Source organism: Lonchura striata, chromosome 26 (assembly GCF_046129695.1).
Source record: "Lonchura striata isolate bLonStr1 chromosome 26, bLonStr1.mat, whole genome shotgun sequence".
NCBI lineage: Eukaryota > Metazoa > Chordata > Aves > Passeriformes > Estrildidae > Lonchura > Lonchura striata.
Genome location: NC_134628.1, coordinates 583,476 through 605,277, shown reverse-complemented (window position 1 = coordinate 605,277; position 21,802 = coordinate 583,476). Strand labels below are relative to the sequence as shown.

The following is a 21,802-nucleotide window of genomic DNA, read 5'->3' as shown; positions in this document are numbered from 1 at the left end:
GTTTTGGGGCTCCCGAGGACAGCGGCGGCGGCACCACCCGCCCGCTAGGGGGCGCCCTGCAGGACGCGCCGGGAGCGCCGGAAGTACCGGATACCGGAAGTACCAGACACCGGAAGTACAGGATACCGGAAGGCGGAAGCGCGGGCGCGGCGCGATGGCGGCGGCGGTGTCGGCCCTCAGCAGCCTGGGGCTGCCCGAGGCCGGTGTCGGGGTGAGGCGGGGCCGGGATCGGTCGGCTCGGGGCTCCCGGCTCCTGCCGGCGCTCCTGGCTGAGTGCGGCTCGTTGCAGAGCGACGAGGAGGAGGAGGAGGAGGAGGAGGCGGCGGCAGAGCCCGGCCCGGCCGCGGCGGCGGAGCAGAGGCGGGAGGAGCGGCTGCGCCGGTTCCGGGAGCTCCACATGAAGCGGGTACGGGGGACGGCAGCGGGGCCGGCACCGAGCACGGCCGGGCTGCCGCTGGGCGACCTCCGGAGCTCCGTGCCAGCCCGGAGTGCTCTGCGGGGTTTCGGGGTGGCTTTGTCCCCGGGGGTTCGGGGCTTTGATGTGGGTTTGTTCCCCTGGGCGTTTGGGGCTGTTCTGTGGTGGTTTAGGGTTGTTCCATGGGGGTTTGGGGCTGTTCCATGGGGGTTTGGGGCTGTTCCATGCGAGTTTGGGGTGTTCCACGGGTGTTGGGGTTCATTCCATGTGGATTTGGGTTCATTCCATGGGTGTTGGGGTTTGTTCCATGGGTGTTGGGGTTCATTCCATGTGGATTTGGGTTCATTCCATGGTGTTGGGGTTTGTTCCACAGATGCTGGGGTTCATTCCACGGGTGTTGGGGTTCACTCCCGGGTGTTGTGGTTCACTCCCCGGGCTTGCTCTCCCCTGCCCCATTTTGCTGCCCCGTTTTCCTGCAGCACGAGGCCTGCAAGCTGAACAGCCAGGAGGTGCTGGAGGAGGACAAGAGGCTGAAGCTGCCCCCAAACTGGGAAGCCAAAAAAGCCCGCCTGGAGTGGGAGCTGCAGGTGCAGGAGAAGAAGAAGGTAAAGAACCCCCCAGGGTGGGCAGGGACACACTGCTCAGAGCTCAGGCTGAGCTGTGGGGTAATTAACTGAGCCCTGATTGGCACCCCAAATCTGTGCTGGTTCCCTGGCACTGCTCAGGCTGGTTGTTTCCCTGGAGCTGGGATTACCCAGGCTGGTTTCCCTGGAGCTGGGATTACCCGGGCTGGTTTCCCTGGAGCTGGGATTACCCGGGCTGGTTTCCCTGGAGCTGGGATTACCCAGGCTGGTTCCCTGGCACGGCTCTCCCTGCTGCTCCCACAGGAGTGCGCAGCCCGGGGCGAGGACTACGAGCGGGTGAAGCTGCTGGAGATCAGCGCCGAGGACGCCGAGAGGTGGGAGAGGAAGAAGAAGAAGAAAAACCCCGACCTGGGTTTCTCAGGTAATCCCTCAGCTCACCCACCTGGGCTGCTGCTGCTGGGGTGGGAATGAAAATCATTTTATTGTTAGAAAGGCAAGGAATGATATTCATAAGTACGTTTATCTTTTACAGAGAATATTGTGAACACTAATTTTAGCGGTCTTAAAGTAAAAACATTTTATATTATTGGTGCACTATGAAGAGCACACAGTGGTAGAACATATCTAATAACAATATGAACAGAAAGAGAGATAATAGGTAAAATAGTGCTATAAAATAGGTAAAATAATGCTGTAAAATAATGCTGTAAAATAGGTGAAATAATGCTGTAGGATAGGTAAAATAATGCTGTAAAATAGGTTAAATAATGCTACAAAATAATGTTGTAAAATAGGTAAAATAATGCTACAAAATAATGCTGTAAAATAGGTAAAATAATGCTGTAAAAGAACGCTATAAAATAGGTAAAACAATGCTGTAGAATAGGTAAAATAATGGTATAAAAATATGAAATAATGCTGTAAAATAGGTAAAATAATGGTATAAAAATATGAAATAATGCTGTAAAATAGGTAAAATCATGCTATAAAAATATGAAATAATGCTGTAAAATAGGTAAAATCATGCAATAAAACCAGAAAAGAGGTGAAGCATGCAGAGGGGCAGGGAAGCCCTGCAGGCAGGCCAGCAGACACTGTCTCTCCCCAGACTACGCGGCGGCGCAGCTGCGCCAGTACCGGCGCCTGACCCGGCAGATCAAACCCGACCTGGAGCAGTACGAGCGGCTGAAGGAGCAGCAGTGAGTCCTGCTCCCCGCCCCGGGAATGAACCTCGTTAATTACCCCTGCTTGGGGAATGAACCTCGTTAATTACCCCTGCTTCGGGAGGGCTGCTGGGGTAATTAATGAGTTCATTTGCTGCTGAGCTGGAGGAAGTGCCCAAGCGCTTAGGTCACGTTTCAGTGCGTCACCAGGCACTTCTGGAGCAGGGTTGTAAGGACTGAGACTTGTCCAGTTTGAGCATTTCTGGGGGGGTTCTGTGTCTCTCAGAGGCACCTGCTGGTCCCTCTGTTGGGTTTAGTACTGACATTTAATGTCATCTGACTCTGGGGTTCCCACAGCTGGGTGAGGTGTGGCAGTGGAACTCGGGCAGAAGCAGGGAAATCACAAGGACACGGAGGGGCAGGACAAGGGATGAGGGGTTCCAAGTGAAAGAGGGGAGATTTAGGTTGGATATTGGGAAGAAATTGTTCCCTGTGAGGGTGGGGAAGCCCTGGCAGAGATTTCCCAGAGCAGCCGTGGCTGCCCCTGGATCCCTGGAAGCGTCCAAGGCCAGGCTGGATGGGTTTTGGAGCAATTTGGGGTAGTGGGAGGTGCAGGGCTGGAACTGGCTGGGCTTTAAGGTGCTCCCTGGGATTCCCAGGTGTGTAAGTGCTGCCCCTTGCTCTGCCCACAGCGGGGACGCCCTGTACCCCACCTCGGACAGCCTCCTGCACGGCACCCACGTGCCCTCCAAGGAGGGCGTGGACAGGATGGTGGCAGACCTGGAGAAGCAGTGAGTACCGGGCAGAGAGGGGAGGGAGGGCAGGGCTGGGGGTGCTGCAGCCCCGGGCTCAGCCCCTGCTGCCCCCAGGATCGAGAAGAGGGACAAGTACAGCCGCAGGCGGCCCTACAACGACGACGCCGACATCGACTACATCAACGAGAGGAACGCCAAGTTCAACCAGAAGGCAGAGAGGTTCTACGGGAAATACACGGCCGAGATCAAACAGAACCTGGAGAGGGGCACGGCCGTGTGAGCCTGGCTCAGCTCAGCTCAAACAGCCTGGGCTGTGTGAGCCTTGCTCAGCTCAGCTCAAACAGCCTGGGCTGTGTGAGCCTGCCTGGCACAGCTCAGCTCAGATCAAACTGAACCTGGGCCGTGCGAGCCTGGCTCAGCTCAGCTCAGCTCAAACAGCCTGGGCCCTGTGAGCCTGCCTGGCCCAGGTCTCTCCTGCCTCCTCTGTCCTATTTTCCATTGTAAATTGTATCCAAAGTAGATTTTTAGCTGTTGCTCTGTCAGCTCCGTGGTGTTGATTGTAGTGGACAATTTGCAGAATTCAGCTGTGAAGAGCTTTGGCTGCAGGAGGAGCCAGGTTCTGCCTGCTGTGCTCTAAATAAACTCTTTGGTCTAATTTGGGAGCTGTGTAGGTTCCACAGGTTTGTGTGCCAGCAGAATGAAGAGCAGAGTGATATTCCGGTGGAAAGGCAGCTCACTCCTGTCCCTCAGGAATTCCAAGGTGGGATTCCCCCCCTGGCAGCAATTCCAAGGTGGGATTCCCCCCCCCAGCAGCAATTCCAAGGTGGGATTGCCCCTGTCCAGCCTCACCCACAGGGAGAGGATAAAACACAGGATCCTCCCCCCATTCAAGGGTCTCTGAAAGAAGCTTCCAGACATTAGTCCATTCCATTTATTTTACTAACAATTTGTTTATACAAAACCCAAGTTTTACCAATTACCCCCAAAATGCAAGAGCTCCTTGCTTTCCTGAACTTTCTCCTGCCCCTTTTCCCTTCCTGCCTCTCAGGGAGGCTGATCTAAAGCAAACCAGTAAAATAAACCCTGTAGTGACTGGGAATGGCCACGGTTCCTGGGGCAGGCAGCTGAAATCCCACACAATCCCCACTCCAGAGGGCACCCGGGGAAGGAAGAGGCCGTGATGGAGGCAGGACCCACGGCCAGAGTGATCTGGGGAGTGCAAGGTAAACCCACAAATAACCACAGAAACTCGGGCCTAACACCTGACACAGCCAGTGCAAAACTAAACTTTATTCACTTGAAGTAAACAATTGCACAAGGTAAATCCAGGTGTTCAAAGAACAGCTACGCAACTATGGTTTAGAAAAAGTTACCCACCTGCAAGTTCTAGTCCAATAAAGCAATATAAAATATTTACAAATATACACAAGATTCCCATCTGTGGCTTCTGGATCTGTGTGCTCTCTCTATCTGAAAGAGAAACCTAAGATTCCAAAAATTAAGACCTCAAAATAAATACTCAGTATTAACAAGTCTTCAAGCCCATCAGAAATCTCCAAGTCTCTGCTGAGGGGTGCCCAGTGCTGCAGTCTGACAGTGCCTCCCCTCAGCGTGCCCGGAACAGGGAGCTTTTGGGTGAGAAGTTCAGGAATGTTTTCTTCTCCTCCTTCTTGACAGGAACCCACTGCCCATAGGGGCTTCCCTTCCTGTCCTCCTCCCTGGCTGGAGAAACCACTGGCTCCTTAGCCACAGCGTGGCTCACTGGCTTCTGCAGGGCAGGCTTGGCCATTGTGTTCTGGGGAAAAAAAAAGACATTTCCTGTAAGAAAAGGTGCTGGAAACAAGGGGTTTATCATATAAATCATATAAATGTTTTCTCTCCAGCTCCTGGAATTCGTGATGCTTATACTAGGTATCAATCCCATGCACAAAACACAGGAGAAATCCCCAAATCTTAAGTTTGCATTACTAAAACATGAAACTCGATATAAGCTGTGTTTTAAACTAGTTCTAGTTTTGAATTGTTCGGGTTGAAGGTGAACACTTATTTCCAACACACTGCTGAGGTGTATCCAGGTGCTCTACCAACTCCTGCAGGGATATCATGAGCAAACATTAAATTCCTGTCATTACTCAGGGATTCCATCACTCACATTAGGGCTGAAGGAAATGCTCCTCTGGATGGTTGTTCTCTCCATGCCAGCCTTGCTCACGTCCTCAGCTGCACTCCCGGGTTGCTAAAGAAGAGCAGACACAGCTTAAGAGGGGCTCCCTGGGGCAGGGCAGGAGTCAGAGCAGAGCTCTCTGGGACTGTTCCCTATTTCATCTGAAGTGGCTGTGAAGCCACAGCACGGCAGGGCAGAGCCCAGGCAGGGCAGAGCCCGGGCTGGGCTGGCAGCCTCTGCCCAGGGCAGCTGTGCCAGTGCCAGCCGAGCTGCTCCCGTGCCAATGGAGGCAGCTCCAGCCCAGCAGAGCCCAGAGAGGACCCAAGTCACAGCAGAAGCTGCCACAGCAGAGTGGTGACACTGCACACCCATCCTGCAGGGCTTTGGAGAACAGTAAACTTATCTGCAAGGGATGCAGGCCTCTTCTTCTGCACTCTCTCAACATCTGGAATATATTGCATATGTTTATGAAAGGGATGCCTGCACCGTTTGTGTCAAACCCTCAGCAAATTCACGTCCCTTTCCACGAGCAGCACCTGAGGCAGGCAGTGGCTGCCTGTATTTACTGTATTGTATTTACTGTGCCTCAGGGTAACACACCACGACAGAACCAAACTAAAATTCACTTTAAGCTGCTCCAGTTTCTCCCTCCCTTCAATTCACAGCAGCTACAGCCCACAAGTCCCTTAATTACCACCAGATTTTCTTCCTCATGTCTGGAACCATAGTCATGATTTCTATAAGACAGAAATAAAGTATGTAAAATGCATTGTGTGCTTGGGTATGGAATTTCTGGGAAACAGTTTGTTGCACATGAAAATCTTTTAACAGTTAAAAAAGGCAGAAAGATTTAACCTTAAAAAAAATAATCCCACACTATTCACTAGGTTTGGCAAGGATACTCCTGGTTTTAGGTCAGAAAGGCATAAACTAGTGGAATTCATGGGAAATATCCCATGAGGAGAACAAGTCAAAGGAACAAGTCTCCTCCCCTTCCCCAGCTGTCCCTACTGGACACTCAGGGGATCAGCCACCTCAGAGAGGGCCTCTGCTGCCAGCTTAGGGCAAAGCCTCGAGGTTTCTGGACAAGTTTTTGTTCAGGAGTTTGAGCTCATAAAGCACAAGCTCCACAGCTGAACTACAGCACAGCCATGCAGACAAGTCTAAGAGGTGTTTACCTTGTCAGGGAGAACACTCCATACTTACCTCAGCTGACTCCGTGGCTTCCTCACGCGCCTGCTTCTCAGTTTTGATCTCCTTGGCAGGAGCAGAGATCTTCAGGCTCGCTGGCAAGACAATGTTGTCTGTTCCCAGAGCTTTGGCAGCATTGGCTTTTGCAATTTCCAGCAGTTCCCTCTTGTCTAGAAGAGGAAGGAAGAGAAAAAGTGCTTTGCGTCACATTAAAATCCACGTGCACCTACTCAAGCCTAAATCCTGCAGGTTTGACATCCATGCACTCATCATCTGGGACCGATCTCATCACAGCCTGCCCCCCTGTGCCAATTAATGTTCTGAAGAACAATCTTTATTAAAAAACCGAGGTTTTTTTCACTTGCGCTTTTCAAACCAAGCAAGCCGAGGAGAACCCGCCTGGCTCAAACAAAGCCTCTCTGCGGGCTCTCGCAGAGCCCCAAGTACCTTTTTCACTGAGGTGCAGAGGCGACCTGCTCCGCGAGCGCGTGCGGCTCCTCCAGCCCCGGTAGGCCTCGGGGTAGACGCTCCTCCCGAAGCCGTAGTAGCGGCGGCCCCGGGAGCGGGAGCGGCTGCGCGAGTAGGAGCGCCGGTAGCAGGCCCTGCCGCGGGACCAGGAGCGGGAGCGGCGCCGGCGGGGCCGGTAGCGCCGGGGCCGGTAGCGGCCACGGTAGCGCCGGGAGCGCGAGCGGCTGCGCGAGTAGGAGCGGGAGCGGCGCCGCGAGCGCCGGGAGCCGTGCCGCCGGGAGCGGGACCGGGAGCGGGACCGGGAGCGGCTCCAGCTGCGCGAGGAGCGGCTGGAGGAGCTGCTGCTGGAGCGGGAGCTGCACGACGAGCGGCCCGAGGAGCGGCTGCAGCTGCGCCGGGACGAGTCGCCGTGGCCCGGCGAGCCCAGGCTCAGGTCGTCCATGAACTCGGTCACGGCGGCCGTCTGCCCTTTCTGCGCGCCCTCAGCCGCCGCTCTGCAGTGCCCCGTCTCTGTTCCTGTGGGGGGAGAGGGAAGGTCAGCGTTCACGGGCACTTCCTCAGCAACAACAACCGCGAGTGAGGCCAGGGATAATCCAGCACCCCAGCGACCCCCGGCCATCTTCCAGTGACACTGAACACTGCAATTCCCTCTCCTGAAGTCAGCCACAAAACTGAAATACAAGGAATGAAACACCCCAACGACCCCCAGCCATCTTCCACTAACACTGAACACTCGCCTGCAGTCAGCCACAAAACTGAAACACAAAGCTGTGGGAAAAAATAAAACTTTCAGTTTAAACCATGAGTAGTTCTGCATGGAATTTTGGAGAGAGGTCTGTGTGGGTTTTAAGTTTAATTCCTTGCTCAACACCTTTTTTTCCCTCCAAAAAACAGGAAAATCTTGACATTCTTGAAAAGAATTTTCCAGGTATTTTATCATCCTAAATACACAGGATCCATTGCTTTTATGATAGAAAATAACCATTTACTTTCCAGCCTAGTACACATTAAGTTTTTTGCTACAATTCCTCCTCGTTGGATACTCCAAAAGGGAAAACGAAACTACCTTGTAACTGTAAGGCAGCTGAGATGTTGCCTGTATCTCGCTATCAAACTCGCGGCACACAGCTGCACACATCCAGCAGTGCACTCAACAAGCTGCTGCTAAAAACGCTCCGTGCAAAAGCCGGGAGATGATCCAGCGGCCGTGACTCGCACAGGACACGGCACTTACGTCTCTAAATTAATAATTAAAATGGCTGTCCCTGGAGTGGCAGCCATTTTATGGCTACAAAGGTTACCCGGGGTAGGGATCTTATCACAAGACTTAAGCCCAGAGTTACGTAACCAGTTTAGGGCAGCTTGCTTGGACACGGAATTTCTATTTAGCGCTCGGCGCAAAGAGAAGCTCGGCAACAAATCCAACCCGCGCACTGAAATCTGATTAAAACTGAAGTTGCGGGAGAGTCGTCAGAGGCGCTTCTCTAGCTGAAGTTTCACTGTTTTATCTGTTCGCCAGGAGCAAGGTCACGGAGCCGGGACAACAATCAGAGAAATGAAGCCCCGGGCCTGCCGAGCCCTCAGCGCCCCTCACTCACCGCTGGGCGCCGCCGGGCACGCCCCGCGCTGGTTCCCCTGCGGCACCTGCGCGCTCCTGCGAGGAAATAAAAACCGTAAGAACCCACCGTGAGCGCCCCGCAGCCCTCAGCGCCACCGCCCTCTGCCCCCGGCCCCGGCCGCGCCCCGGCCCGCCGCCTCACCGGCTCCAGCCCGCCGGGCTGCCCCCGCACGGGTCCTGAGGGGAGAGCCCCGCTTCGTGAGTCACGCCCATAGCGCCGGGCCCGCTGCGCCGGCCGCGATCGCCGACAGAACCGCGATAGAAGCGCGACACAGCCGCTGCTGCCGCCGCCGCCGCCGCCCGCCGCCGACTGAGGGCGGGCCCCGAACCTTCCAGAACGTCCCTCCCGTTACGCAACCCGCGCGCCCGCCGCGCACGCGCCGGCCCCGCCCCCCCGCCGGGCGCCGGCCCCGCCCCGGCGCTCCTCGGGACGCGCCCGCGCTGCGCATGCGCGCGGCCGCCGCCGCCGCGTCCCGTGACGGTGCGCGGGGAGCGCGCGGGGAGCGCGCGGGGCCGGGGGCGCGCACGGTGCGGGGGATGCGCGGGGGTGCGCGGGGTGCGGGGACCGGGGTGCGGGGGGTGCGGGGGATGCAGGGATCGGGGTGCCAGAGATGCGCGGGGTGCTGGGACAGGGGTGCGGGGGATGCGCGGTGAGCGCCTCGCGGGGTGCGGGAGCGGGGTGGGGTGCGCGGATCGGGGGTGCGGGAGATGCGCGGGGTGCAGGGACCGGGGTGCGGGGGATGCGCGGGGTGCTGGGACAGGGGTGCGGGGGATGCGCGGGGTGCTGGGACAGGGGTGCGGGGGATGCGCGGGGTGCGGGGGATGCAGGGACCTGGGTGCCAGAGATGCGCGGGGTGCTGGGACCGGGGTGCGGGGGATGAGCGGTGAGCTCATCGCGGGGTGCGGGAGCGGGCTGCGGTGCGCGGAGCGGGGGTGCGGGAGCGGGCTGCGGTGCGCGGAGCGGGGTGCGGTGCGCGGATCGGGGGAGCGCCGGGTCCCCGCCGCGCTGCCGCGGTTCCCCGCGCGGACGGAGCTCCCGTTTCCTCCCGCAGTCGCCGGCAGGCAGAGCCATGTCCGGGTTCCTGGAGAGCCTGCGGTGCTCCGAGTGCGTGGACTGGGGCGAGAAGCGCAACACCATCGCCTCCGTGGCCGCGGGGGTGCTGGTACGGCCCCGCCCTGCTCGCGGTTTTGGGGGTCTTTGGGGCTTTTCTGTCACAAGATAAAAACGATGAGCGGTTTGGGAGGCTCTCCTCCAAGTGGGAGCATGAGAGGGAACGGCCTCAAGGTGTGCCAGTGGGAGTTTAGGTTGGATAAAAGGGGGAATTTCTCCACTGAAATGGCCAGGCATGCTGGAGTCACTGCCCTGGGAATGTTTAAAAAACACGCGGATGTGGCGTTTGGGGACACGGTTCAGTAGTGACCACGGTGGGTTGGAATGGATGCTTTTAGAGGCCACTCCCTCCTCAGCAATTCCAGGGAAAGGAAGAACAGGGATACATTGTCCCTGTGTGTAGCAGCAGAGTTGCTGACAAAACCTGGCCTGGTTTCCTCCGTCCGTTTTTTGTTTAAATTTCCCAGTTTTACCCAGGAAGTAACTGCTGGAGTGGGCAAACCCCTGGCTTTGCAGTCAGCTTGATCCCAAACTGACAGCAAAACTGATGGTGTCACAGTTTAGTCTGGGTTGGAGACTGTACGGCTGTTTAAATATTTATGGTGTTTTTCCAGAGCAATCTCACAGGCTGTGTCTGTATTTTAAGCTCTGTATTTTAAGCTCTTCCCCCCCCACTCTAGTTTTTCACAGGCTGGTGGATCATCATCGATGCTGCTGTGAAATACCCTCAAGTGGAAGACTTCAACCATTCCTACCACGCCTGTGGGGTGATCGCCACCATCGCCTTCCTGATGTAAGGAATTCCCTGCCCCGCTCCCAGCAGAGCAGTGAGAGTGCAGAGGAGAGCTTTAATGCCACTTCTGTCCCCTTTAGTGCCCCTCCTGTCCCCTTTAAAGCCCCTCCTGTCCCCTTTTCCCCAGGATCAACGCCGTGTCCAACGGGCAGGTGCGAGGGGACAGCTACAGCGAGGGCTGCCTGGGCCAGACAGGTACCAGGGCTGGGCTCACACCCCTGTTTTGGGGTCTGTGGGGTGTGTGGGGTGTGTGGGGCCGGGTGCCCCAAGGGTACAGGACATCCCCCATCCCATTGCAGGGGCTCGGATCTGGCTCTTCATCGGCTTCATGATGGCTTTTGGGTCCCTCATTGCCTCCATGTGGATCCTTTTTGGGGGCTACGTGGTTAAAGGTAAGAGCTGACCCTATTGTTGGATGTTTAAGGTGTTTTTAATGACTCCTGGATTTTAGAGTTGGTATTTAGAGGGTTTCTAGGCAGGCCCAGTTTGAACATTTTGCCCTACTCACCACTCTGCCATATTATTACAGATATTGGGGTGGATTTGATCTAAGTACAAACTTCCTCTACAAAACCAGCTCTTGCCCAGCTGGGAACTCCATGGATATAATTAAGCTGCTGCAGTTCTAAGGGAATAATTCCCTGGGTGAACAGTTATTCCCAGAATACAAATTACATTGCAATCCTGCAGATTGCTCCCAAAGCCTCTCTGCTAAATTAGCACAAGGGGAAATGACATGTCAGAAACGGGATATGCTTGAAAATTACTTTAAAAAGTTTTATGGGGATTTTTTTTTTCTCAGAAAAACCAGTGGTGTACCCAGGAATAGCAGTGTTTTTCCAGAATGCATTCATCTTTTTTGGGTAAGACTGTCCTCTTTTATTTGTTTCCTATTTAATTTTAATGATAAAAAACCTGAAACTTGCTGTGATCTGGTTGGTCCTAAAGTCCTGTTTTGTAAGCAGACCTGTGTGAATAACCTGGGATCTGCCTGCACAGGAACTGGATTAACAAATCCCTCTTGAAACCCTATTTTTAAACAAGAGGAATTTGATTTGTGGTGTCCCTTTGCTGTGTTTCCACAGGGGCCTGGTGTTCAAGTTCGGCCGCACAGAGGATTTGTGGCAGTGAACCCCCCTGGAGTGCCCTGGGCTTTAACTGCATCCCCCAAAGTTTTGTAAAACCATTTTGTAAACCTTCCATTGTGTCTGAAGAGAAATCAAGGAAAGCTGAAAGCACTAAATCCAGCTCTATTCCGGTTATTTTTTTTACTCTTGTACGTCCACTTCAGTGTTGTGGTGTTTTTGAGAAATGTAAAATTGCTACAAACAACAGTGGAGTCACTTTTCTAAAATGATGTTTGCTACAAATAAAAGGAAAGTGGAATATGGATGTATTTAACCAGCTCTTTCTATGATGTTATTTACAATCCAAGACTTACTAAAACTGCATTTAAGCAACCTTTTAACAGATATTTATTAAATATTTCCTATATCTGGGCAATATAACCATTTATTCAATTTCAAAACTTGCTGGTGTCTGGCTTTTCTTGTGTAATTCAGAATTGTGGTGGTTTGGGATTTTTCTTCCCTGAACATTTCATTTATCCTGTGGTGATGAAGAGGAAGTGTCTGGGAAGTAAACTCACAGTTTGTGCAGAAGGTTTGGGCAGCTGCTGAACTGCTGGCTCTCTGGGAGCTGGGAACGAGGCAAACTGGCCCTTCCTCTGCAGGCCTGCATTCCTTGGGAGCTGCCTCCCTCTGCAGCTGCAGGGATCTGCTCAGCAGGGAGTGAATGAGGCCAGGGAGCCTCAGCAAAGCACTCGGTCACGAGCTCCCCCATTCATTCCTCCCAGGCTGCTGAAGGAAGAGAAACAGCCACGTTTGCAATCTTTTACTGCTGCAAAGTTTTCTGTGTCAGCTGGTTTTGAAAGTAAGAGACACTGAGGATCACAATCCACTTAAAAAAAGGGTTCACTAGCAGAGAATCCTCTGTCCCCAGAGTCCCTGCACTTCCAAAATGCTGGCAGCACTGAGGGCCATCCCCTGTGCTGGGCCAGACACTGCCCTGAGCTCAGTTTGTGTTTTACACTTGGCAGCAAACCTCAGGGGTTCCAGGAACACCACCCACAGCTGAACTTTTGCCACCAGAACCTCCCAACATCCAGCCCCAGCCAGATTTTTCCAGGAGCTCAGGCTGGCAGGATGCAGAGTTCTGGCTCTGCTCCAGCTCACTCATCAAATCCTGGCCTGTCAAGGCCTTCAGCAGAATCACTTCAGCTTTTTTAAAAACCTGAGTACCTTGCTAGATAAGAAGAACTCCTTGAGAAATGACACTTTCAAATCCATCATTTTGCTTTGTAAACTCTGGAGCTAAAAATAGTTTAATGTTTCCAAGCACTTGGGTTGATAAGCCACGAATGCAGACAACTTTTTTGTGCATGTCTTCTAAAAAAGTATTTTAAGGTAAGGCAAACAAAGCAGAAAAGCTGAAGTTTGCATCTGTGAATTCACACTCTATCTTTCAAGAATAACTGGAACAGTTTAGTTTTTGAGTGTCCATTGGGGTGGCTTTTGTGGGCCTGGGAATTGGTATTTCAGTGCTCTTTGAACTCATCATAGCTGTTCAGTTTTTCTGGTGATAAAGAGGAAAATCTTATCTTGGTCCTGTCAGCTGAAATCCTCCACTCAAAATCCAACAGACAAGTGGGGAAACTGTGAACACAAACATTCTGGTATCAGAACATATCAAATCATCACAGGAAAACCCCTCAAAACAGTGGAAAAGCTGGTTAAAAGCTTATTTTCACAGCCTCACATCAGCATCTAAGGGTGCCCAAGGACTGTGCATCAAAATGTGCTGGGAAAAGGAATAACCCTTTATTTCCCCATATTTTTAATTCAAATATCTGGAGTTCTTTATCAAGATGCTAAATGAAGTCCCCCACAGCGAATCTGAAATAATTTTGAAACTCACCTCCCAGTAAAACTGGTCATCAAAGTACTTTGAGACATGCACTGCTTTCAGCAGTTTGATGTTTAAGATTAAACCTGTTGTTAAAGAGAGAGAGATGCAAAATAAACACCAGGGAAGGGGAGGATTTTGTGTAATAGGAGTTTCTTGGCAACATTTATCCAAATGTAATGGATCAAAACACAAATTCAGACCCAAATCCTCCAGCAGAGCCCCCCTGACCCAAGCTGGCCTTAAATACAGAAAGAGGCTTGCCAGGATCAAGGCTTGGGATACTAAAAATGAATTACTTTAGGTAAAACCCCATCAAACAGCTGCTAGATTATGAAAATACATCAAAATTATTAATTTCTTGCATGAGAAGTGCCTGTGTATTATTTATCTGGTTTATCAGCACTGTTAGTTTGGGATCTCTGGATTTTTGAACAATTGGTTAAACACTGAATGTTTGGTTATTTCAGCTGGATGTTTTCTAAAGATCTATTCGTCCTTCATTACACTTAAGTAATGCAAAGGTTTAAATAAATTCAAACATTCAAAAAATCATTGTAGGGTGTGTTTCCCAGCAATTTTCATTGGCCATTTCTCTGTTGCTCCAGACAGAATTAGGGGCTGGGGAAAAGCAGCAGCTGCCACAAACCAGAGCATTCCATGGGAGCCATGTGAGTGCTGCTGCTCCCAAAGCAGCAAAAAGTCCCCAAAATCCCAAAATCTCCTGATCAAAGGGCTGCAGCTGGGCTGAAGCAGCTCCTGATGTTCCTGAAACTTTGCACATTTGCTCCAAATGGCCTAAAAAGTGACAAGACCCAGACTGGGGCATCTTCTGCCAATAAGACAACACCCAAAAGTGGAAGTATTTTCATCTTCACACCTCTGCTGTCTGCAGGTTGAAGGCAGCTGTTAAACCTGGGTTAAAATAAAACTTCGGCACTGAAAGAATGGTGCTGCTGGGTTATTTCCGTGCAAAACAGCTCTGGCTGGGAGGAGTCCCTGGCACTCATGTTTCCATTTATTCCACAAGTGATTTACCCACAGAAACTTGCTCAAAGGAAACAAAGGATGTTTCAGTACTGACCTGTAATGAAACCTGTTATCAAGGCAGTGCTGATGGTCTGACAGAAGGCACCAATATAATAAAAGGCAGTGTAACCCAAACTGGAAAGCAAAGTAAGTGTTTCAGCTTTTATTTAGCATTACCACTGTGAATGAATCTGCATCTATCAAAATCTCTCATAGAAGCTGTAATTCTCAAACCTGCAGCTGCAGTGAGATGTTTTAGGAACATACCAAAAGCCTAATGGAGATTTCAGCAGATTTGTTTTGTCCACCTTTTTGGTATTAAAACTTCATTAAATTTGTTTCATTAAGAACGTGATGAGAAGTGTCAGGGAATTATTTCTGCCTCCCTCCTAAGCTCCCCAAAACATCCCAGACCCTAAAGGGAGTCTTGGAGGGAGGCACATGTCAAGCCTTCATCTCCTGTATGTGCTGTATTTAACATGAACAAAAAGGGAAACAGAAAACAGGACCCAAAGGCTGCTCAACTCTCAAATCAACTCTCAATTTCCTTTTTACTGACTTTTTTTTTTTTTTTTTTTTTTTTTTTTGTACTTCAGGGGTTATCTTGGGTTACCTGATAGAAAACAATGTATCTGTGATGCCGTTCAGGCTATCTGGATGTCTGACAACTCTTCTCAGGGCACACTGCAGTGCTGATTATTTCTCTTCATTATTTAATACAAGAATTGATGTACCTGGATAAATCATTCCATTGTGTTGCAATCCCATCTTCTACAACATGGAGAACAACAGCGGCCACAGCTCCAAGCACAGCAGGCAAACCAAAAGTGAAATGGACTCCAGAAGTATCCTGAAGCTTCAAAGCAGGATTAAAGCACCTCTGGGAAGAAGGAAAGGTTTCATTGACACCCAGAAACACAAGTTGGTAATTGCAGACCTAGAGGATGAATTTGCTCCCACGAGCTGCAATCCTGCACTCTGCTCAAAACACCTCAGGTTTCCTAGTTTGGAAAAGAGGTTTCCCTTGAGGTATCTTGCATTGGAAAAAAACATTTACACAGCTTATCCAAGAACCATTCAGGGGTTTGAGCATTACCTGTTGACAGTGAGATCCCAGGATGGTGATGACACTGCCCAGCAGCCCCAAAATCATGGCAATCCAAGGGTGCTGGATGAGGTGTGCAGTGTAGCTGACAGCAACCCCTCCAGCCAGGGCTGCACTGCGGATGTGAGCCTGGAAGGAACAACAGCAGGCACTCAGGGCACTTCTGACAAGGGCTTGTGGTGCTGCAACAAGGCTTTAAACTGAAAGAGGGAAGGTGCAGATTAAATATTGGGAAGGAATTGTTCCTGGGAGGGTGGGCAAGCCCTGGCACAGGGTGCCCAGAGCAGCTGTGGCTGCCCCTGGAAACCTGGAAGTGCCCAAGGCCAGGCTGGACAATGTTGCCCTGATTTTTAAAATTTAAGTTTTCTTTTATAGTTATTTTGAAAGTTTTAAAATTCTTTTAAATGTTTTCTATGCCTTCTGATGTTCACATATTTCTACTGGAGTTCTCACACACTGTTGGTGTAAATAATGATTGTTTTATCTTCTTCTTTGTATGAAGAGAGAATTAATGAACTCTTACATTGACCAGTGTGGTTGGAGAGGTGGGAATTCCATCCTCCAATCCACAGTCACTTTTGGAATTCTATATATTTTGAAGTCAGAAATAAAATTGTCTCTTTTTCTCTTTTGAACTTACCAAACTTCTGTGTACTCATTTCATGTCCAATAACAACAGGACAGGGCTTGGAGCACCTTGGGATGGTGGGAGGTGTCCCTGCCCATGGCAGGGGGTGGAATGAGGTGATTTTTGATTCCCTTTCCCATCCAAACCCCTCTGTGAGGCTGTGACTGTCAGATACTTACTCCTGGACAAGGTTTCAGTTAACAGCTGTTGTATTTCCAGCGCATTCCTGAGGGTACCAGAAAATCTCTTTGAACAGAAAAACCCCATGCAGGGTCTTCCCTCATCCTTACCATTCTGAATTTGCCATCCTTGGAGGTCAGAGCAGACAACATGAAGGCAGCCACAGCACTCACTGCGAGGGCCAAGTAAGTGTTGAGCACTGCTTTCTTCTTGGAATCAGCCAGGATAGAATTGAAGCTTGGCCAGAACACCCAGACAAACACAGTGCCTTGGGGACAAGGACAAGAGAGCCTCAGGAGCTGCTGTGAACCACGGGGAACCCATCACTGCCTGTCTCTGGAGGGCTCCAGCCCACAGCGTGCATTCACTGTAATTCCCAAACCTTTCCCAAAGCACAGCCTCCTCTAAGATCACTCCCAGTGAGGAGCTGTCCGTGTCACACCTCCATGACCACACTCTAACAGGAATGAAAACAGGTTCTTCTGCTTCCGTGCCCCTAATGGTGAGCGTCTGGGAGCGTCCCTGCCTGCAGCAAGTGCCCTGCCCGGCAGGATGCATTCTCCTCACCTGCAGCACTGCACAGAGCGGGCTCCAGCCAGCAGAGGGACGCCGGTGGCCTCAGAGCACCTCAGGCTGAGCCACCGCCCCGCGGGCTGGGCTGGGCACAGACTCCCGCAGCTGCCTGGGCTTTGCCAGCTGCTGTGTTTTGTTTCCAGCCCACCCCCATCACTGATGTTGTGTTCCCCACCCCACAGAGGTGCCAGACCCATGTGCAATCCACCTGACAGGACATTTGATGTGTTCTTGTCCAAGACCCCTAACAAGTGACACAGGCATTGGCACTATGAGGCACAAATCCAGTTTCCAGCAGCCCAGACAAGCACTGATTTTGTACCAGCTTGTCTTGGCTCTGTGAAATCCAGTTTCCATTGCTAATATCCATGATTTCAGTGCACCAAGGCAGAGAAAACCCTGCGTCAGACAGAAGAGGCCATTTCAGCAACTCTGAACTTATGGCAGCACTGAGGATTTGTGAGATGATTCATCCTTTTGCCATTGATCAGGCAGTTAGTCAGTCATAAATATAGATATAAAATCCTCTGCAGCATTCTTACGAGTATGTGCTCAGCTCTGGAAATAAACAGCAAACAAGAACTCCAGGGACACAAAAGAGCAGCATTGAAGATTTGTATTCCCCAAACTGGGCAAAGACTGACTGAGAATGAGACTCTGTGGACCCCTGCAGGAAGCTCTGGGTTCAGCTGGTGGCAGTTGCACTACAGAAGCTGTGATAATAAAGACACCAAATTGCTTCCATAAGAAAAGGAATGCAAGTCCCAGACACTGAGCCTGTCCCTCCCCAGCTCCTCTTCGGTGGGCCTGCCTGTATCACACTCTCCACCCTTCAGAAGGCTTTATCTTTTTACTTCTGTTACCAGCAGGGACTGCCCCTTTCTATCTCTGTGCACCACCTGGACAAGCAGCCTGAGCTCTGCTGAAATACAAGCGATGAGCTCAGCTCTGGCACACAGCCCCTCACCAGCAAGCCAAGGGGGACAGCTTGGCCAGGAAAGGGAGTGGTGAACTTGGAGAGAGAGCTGCTAACCTGGAGGAGCCTTTATGCCGAGGTGACAAAGCAAACTGAGCCCCAGCTGTGGCAGGAGTGGCCTCTGGGCCACGTAGGAAAGGGGCCACTGTCACAAAGCAGGAAGCACAGCAGCAGTTCCTGTGCTTGGCTGCATTCAGAGCTGCATTTTGCATTTAAACCCTCAACCCTCCCCACGTTCTCCCTGCAATCCCTCTTCCAGCTGAGGCATTCCAGGCAGGACTCACCCAGCACTGAGAACAGCTCTGACTTTGGGGTGCTCCTGTTCTTGTCCAGCCCTGGGGGAGGCTCAGGGAAGCGGGAGGTGAGTGCCAGACCAAAGTAGGCTCCAAAGAGGTGCACATGCATCACGGTGAGGGGCTCTGGGACCTGTGCCAACAGAATATTCACCATCCGTGGGCTGATCCAGGCCACACAAAGCCTTTGCTGCAGCTCCTGACTGAGCTGCTCCAAAGCTCCAGTGACATTTCCCCCCACAGATCTGCAAATCCCACCAGGGTACCTCCAGCAATGTTCTGTTGATGCATCTGCTCACGTAGAAAAAGATTAATTCCACCAGGGTCATCACAATTAACTGCACAGGATTGGCCTTGCCCAGGACTGCCCCAGTGGAGATGACCACAGCAGCTGTGCTCACCACAGCCTTTGCTAGACTGCAAGAAAGGAAAGAGCAACTCAGGGTGACAGCAGGACCAATAAAAAGGAATAACACAGAACAATGCACTTGAAAAGCAAAAGCTCTTTATAATGCCTGCAAATGTGACTCTGCCCATCCCTAGCAGGGCCCCACAAGGAGGCATTCACCTCCACAAGGAGCACTCAGCAGTTCTGCACTAGCCCAGCTCTAACATCAACTCATTACCTTTCCATACCAACTTGATTTTGCTGTCCCCTAATGAAAACTAATAAATCTTCTGCCAGCATAGAGCACTGGACACCCAGAACAACAAGAAAGAAGTTGAATCCAGTGCTGCTAAAGCCGTATCTCCTCAGAACCATCAGGAAGAAGCCAAATCCAAAAATCACCATGTGGGTGACATCTTGAAATGCTACAGGACAGAAAAGAACAAGACAGCAGTGAAATTATTGATGCAGACTTCTGGTTAAAAAAAATCAATTTAAAAATTCCAATTAACTAGGAAGCCTTCAGATAAAAAATTAAATGCCACTACTGTTTAGCACTTGCAAAGAATTTTGCAAAGAATTCCAGAGCTTTCTCTCCAATCTATAATCAGAGAAAAAATACTCTTAATGCTGAATGTAATTTTACACAGTTATCTGAATGGATGCCACCAGATGGGGGCCGAATGGTTGAAAAACCCAACAGAAAACTGACTAAAACTGCAATTTAGTCTTGGATCCCCATCACACCTGTGACACAAAGAAACTCCCACCACTCCTGGCAAGTTCAAAAGCAATAAAACCATTCTGCTTCTCAGCACCAGACCCCGCTGAGTCCCACCCCTGTGCAGGGCACAACAGCAGCAGGGATCCCAGGGATGCCAGGCTTACCTGGGTAGGAGTTGGATGAGGCGTAGGTGTCACTAACACCTGGGAAGCCGAAGTAAGAGCGGGTGAGGAGCAGAGCTTGCAGCAGGAGGATCAGCCAGGGCACGCTGCAGCGGAAGCTCAGGTACCGGGAAGGCATCGTGCACTCTGCTACATGGAGCACCAACTCATCACTTGCTCCTTTTCCCCAGGAAAACCTCCCTGTGCCCTCACCCCAACAGCAAAGGAGGTGTGGGGGGCCAGCAATGAGGACTCAGTGAGAGATAAAAAAAGGCCCAGAGGCGTGAGCAGGGAGCAGCTCCTTATCTGCACTGCAGCAGGAGCCCAAACTCTGCCCAGCTCACAGGGGCTGAGCCCACGGAGTGCCCGTGGACATGGCCGTGGCCAGAGCCAGGGGCAGAGCCAGACCATGGCCACAGCCAGCCCTGCTCTGCCCCAGGTCACCTCCCCGGGCCACTCCAGAGCTGGGGACCCAAAGGGCAGGGACACCGTGACTCCACGAGCAGCACCATTGTTTGTTCACTTGGCCCCAAGTCCTGGCACAGAAAGGAGGGGAGGGTCCTGCTGAGACCCCAGGGTGGCCCCACAGCTCTGCAGGCACGTCCCACAGCCAACCTCGTGTGGATGGATCCACCCCAAGGCAGGGAATGGGGGAGCTCTGGGGATGCAGCAGCTCCTCTGCTGCTGTGCAATCAGCCTGTTGCACATCTGGCCATGGGAACAGCTCCAGGGACATTTTAGGGATCCACTGCACAAATCAAAGGGTGGTTTGGCCAGGAGGGGACCTTAAAGCCATCTAGTGCCACCCCTGCCATGAACACGGCCACCTCCCAGGCTGCTCCAAGCCCTGTCCAACCTGCCCTTGGAGGGGATCCAGGGGCAGCCACAGCTCCCCTGGGCACCTGTGCCAGGGCCTCACCCCCTCTGAATAAAGAATTTCTTCTTAATATCCCCTCCAACCCTGCCCTCTGGCAGTCCCAAGCCACATAAAAACCCCTCTGCTCCCTTTGCAAGCCCCCTTTAGCACTGCAGGAGCGTTTGTCCCTTCTCAGCGCTCGCGGTGCCCTTTTGCCCAGGCAGTTCAGAGCAGAGCGCTGTAATTACACCTCAGGCTCGGCTCTGTCACAACGCCAGCAGCCTGAGGAGAGCCCGGGAACAGGAAGAAACGTGCTCAGAAATAGGGATAAAGCCACCTGCTGGTGACAGGGACATTTATCAGGCAGAAATACAGGCAGAAAACTCACAGTTCAGCTTTAGGCCACCCCTGCTGCCAAGCCAGGCTGGAGGGCACAATAACAGTGTGCAAAGCATCTGTGCAAGGCTTGGATTTGTGGGGATGGCTTGAACCTGCCTCCCATCCGGTGTCAAACTGCTTTAATATCAAAGCACTTTAATATCAAAGCACTTTCCCAGCTTTTCTTTAAAGTTCTTCCCCACGAGGGTGAAGAGGCCTTGGAACAGGCTCCCCTTGTGAAAAACGCCAATCTCTTGGTTTTTAAAATTTTAAAATTTAATAATAATAAAATGGTTATAAAAATAGTAATACAATTAGAGTAATAAAATGTAGAGTTAGGACAATTACAAGACAATAAAAAGGAGAGAATGACGGACATCCAGATGCTCTCGGACACTAAGTCATGAAAAGCATCCCTTGTGAACAAAGGAATAACCATAAAACAATACACTTGTTGCATATTCATATATCCTTCATGGTTATGTGTACATTCTGTTTAAAACAAAAAACTCTGTTGTATGTCAACTATTTCCATTAATCCCCATGGCGTCTGAGCAAGGCCTGAAGAAATTAGTTTCTTCTGATAAGAAAACCATAAATTCCTTTTCTTTGGAAGATTTAGGTGTTCCTCGAAGCGAGTATCTCATTCCTAAAAAAAATAATAATTAAAAAAAAAAAACCGCATATACATAGCCTCTATTTTAACTACTAAACCCTTCATTTTAGCTACAAAAGCACAACTAATCAATATAACATAATACATATAGAAACTATCTGCGTAGAGCCATATCATACGCATTTTTCACAACACGGAGCGCTGTGGGGTCTCGGGCTCCATGGAGGCGGGCGCTGGGGTGGGGGCGCAGCGGGGCGGTCTGGCGAGCGGGGGCTCGCAGCCGGGGCCCACAGCGGTGCCGGTGCCCACAGCAGCGGTGCCGGTGCCGGTGCCGGTGCCGGTGCCGGTGCCCACAGCAGCGATAGCGATGCCGGTGCCGGCGCCCGGCCGTGACTCGGCAGCCCCCGGTGGCGGCACCGGCCCCTCACGGAATGCCCGCCCCCTCCCCACACACCGCCCTTAGGGACTGCCCTCCCATTGGCCGAGCGCAGCCCCTCCTGCCCTCTGATTGGCTTAACCGCAGCACCGGCCGTCTTTGGGCCGCGCGTTCCGTGCTGTGATTGGTCCGCTGGCGTGTCACTCAGCTCCGCGCGGTATTTATTGGCTGGTGGGCCGGGCGTTATTCTGCTCTCCAGTAAGCGGCAGCGCAGGCCGCGCTGTGGGGGCGGC

At 51.8% G+C, this 21,802-nt stretch overlaps 4 protein-coding genes across 5 annotated transcripts; 2 read left to right on the top strand and 2 right to left on the bottom strand.

Moving 5' to 3' along the window:
- The first annotated feature begins 111 nt into the window (after positions 1-111).
- On the top strand, positions 112-3,579 carry SYF2 (SYF2 pre-mRNA splicing factor). Its single transcript, XM_021534967.2, has 7 exons — positions 112-211; positions 290-406; positions 895-1,020; positions 1,303-1,420; positions 2,108-2,198; positions 2,855-2,953; positions 3,032-3,579. The coding sequence occupies exons 1-7, from the start codon at positions 155-157 to the stop codon at positions 3,195-3,197; spliced, it is 774 nt and encodes a 257-aa protein (XP_021390642.2). The 5' UTR covers positions 112-154; the 3' UTR covers positions 3,198-3,579.
- A 608-nt stretch (positions 3,580-4,187) lies between these two features.
- Positions 4,188-8,655, bottom strand: RSRP1 (arginine and serine rich protein 1). Its single transcript, XM_021534966.3, has 6 exons — positions 8,501-8,655; positions 8,339-8,394; positions 6,720-7,256; positions 6,288-6,442; positions 5,070-5,153; positions 4,188-4,712 (listed from the first exon to the last, which is right to left on the bottom strand). The coding sequence occupies exons 1-6, from the start codon at positions 8,569-8,571 to the stop codon at positions 4,524-4,526; spliced, it is 1,092 nt and encodes a 363-aa protein (XP_021390641.2). The 5' UTR covers positions 8,572-8,655; the 3' UTR covers positions 4,188-4,523.
- A 114-nt stretch (positions 8,656-8,769) lies between these two features.
- On the top strand, positions 8,770-11,790 carry TMEM50A (transmembrane protein 50A). Of its 2 annotated transcripts, none has more exons than XM_021534963.2 (7): positions 8,770-8,839; positions 9,411-9,521; positions 10,150-10,262; positions 10,390-10,457; positions 10,562-10,654; positions 11,065-11,125; positions 11,348-11,790. In XM_021534963.2, exons 2-7 carry the CDS (start codon positions 9,429-9,431, stop codon positions 11,391-11,393), a joined length of 474 nt encoding a protein of 157 aa, XP_021390638.1. In that variant the 5' UTR covers positions 8,770-8,839; positions 9,411-9,428; the 3' UTR covers positions 11,394-11,790. The 2 variants fall into 2 exon arrangements, with proteins under 2 accessions (XP_021390638.1, XP_021390639.1); XM_021534964.2 differs by having other exon boundaries at positions 8,815-8,886.
- Positions 11,791-12,612: 822 nt separating this feature from the next.
- On the bottom strand, positions 12,613-19,540 carry RHCE (Rh blood group CcEe antigens). Its single transcript, XM_021534962.2, has 10 exons — positions 19,287-19,540; positions 18,637-18,823; positions 18,277-18,427; positions 18,002-18,143; positions 16,279-16,436; positions 15,352-15,489; positions 14,990-15,135; positions 14,311-14,390; positions 13,239-13,312; positions 12,613-12,976 (listed from the first exon to the last, which is right to left on the bottom strand). The coding sequence occupies exons 1-10, from the start codon at positions 19,420-19,422 to the stop codon at positions 12,950-12,952; spliced, it is 1,239 nt and encodes a 412-aa protein (XP_021390637.2). The 5' UTR covers positions 19,423-19,540; the 3' UTR covers positions 12,613-12,949.
- Between the last annotated feature and the right edge of the window lie 2,262 nt (positions 19,541-21,802).

Coding starts and splice junctions, on each gene's coding strand:
- SYF2 (XM_021534967.2), top strand. CDS start 155: ATGGCGGCGGCGGTGTCGGCCCTCAGCAGCCTGGGGCTGCCCGAGGCC. Junction 407..894: donor GGGAGCTCCACATGAAGCGG/GTACGGGGGACG, acceptor GTTTTCCTGCAG/CACGAGGCCTGCAAGCTGAA. Junction 2,199..2,854: donor GAGCGGCTGAAGGAGCAGCA/GTGAGTCCTGCT, acceptor CTCTGCCCACAG/CGGGGACGCCCTGTACCCCA.
- RSRP1 (XM_021534966.3), bottom strand. CDS start 8,571: ATGGGCGTGACTCACGAAGCGGGGCTCTCCCCTCAGGACCCGTGCGGG. Junction 7,257..8,338: donor GTGCCCGGCGGCGCCCAGCG/GTGAGTGAGGGG, acceptor CTCCCCCCACAG/GAACAGAGACGGGGCACTGC. Junction 4,713..5,069: donor GCATTTCCTTCAGCCCTAAT/GTGAGTGATGGA, acceptor TTTTTTCCCCAG/AACACAATGGCCAAGCCTGC.
- TMEM50A (XM_021534963.2), top strand. CDS start 9,429: ATGTCCGGGTTCCTGGAGAGCCTGCGGTGCTCCGAGTGCGTGGACTGG. Junction 10,458..10,561: donor GGGCTGCCTGGGCCAGACAG/GTACCAGGGCTG, acceptor ATCCCATTGCAG/GGGCTCGGATCTGGCTCTTC. Junction 10,655..11,064: donor TGGGGGCTACGTGGTTAAAG/GTAAGAGCTGAC, acceptor TTTTTTTCTCAG/AAAAACCAGTGGTGTACCCA.
- RHCE (XM_021534962.2), bottom strand. CDS start 19,422: ATGCCTTCCCGGTACCTGAGCTTCCGCTGCAGCGTGCCCTGGCTGATC. Junction 18,824..19,286: donor CTCATCCAACTCCTACCCAG/GTAAGCCTGGCA, acceptor TCTGTCCTGTAG/CATTTCAAGATGTCACCCAC. Junction 16,437..18,001: donor AGAGCTGTTCTCAGTGCTGG/GTGAGTCCTGCC, acceptor CTTGTCCCCAAG/GCACTGTGTTTGTCTGGGTG.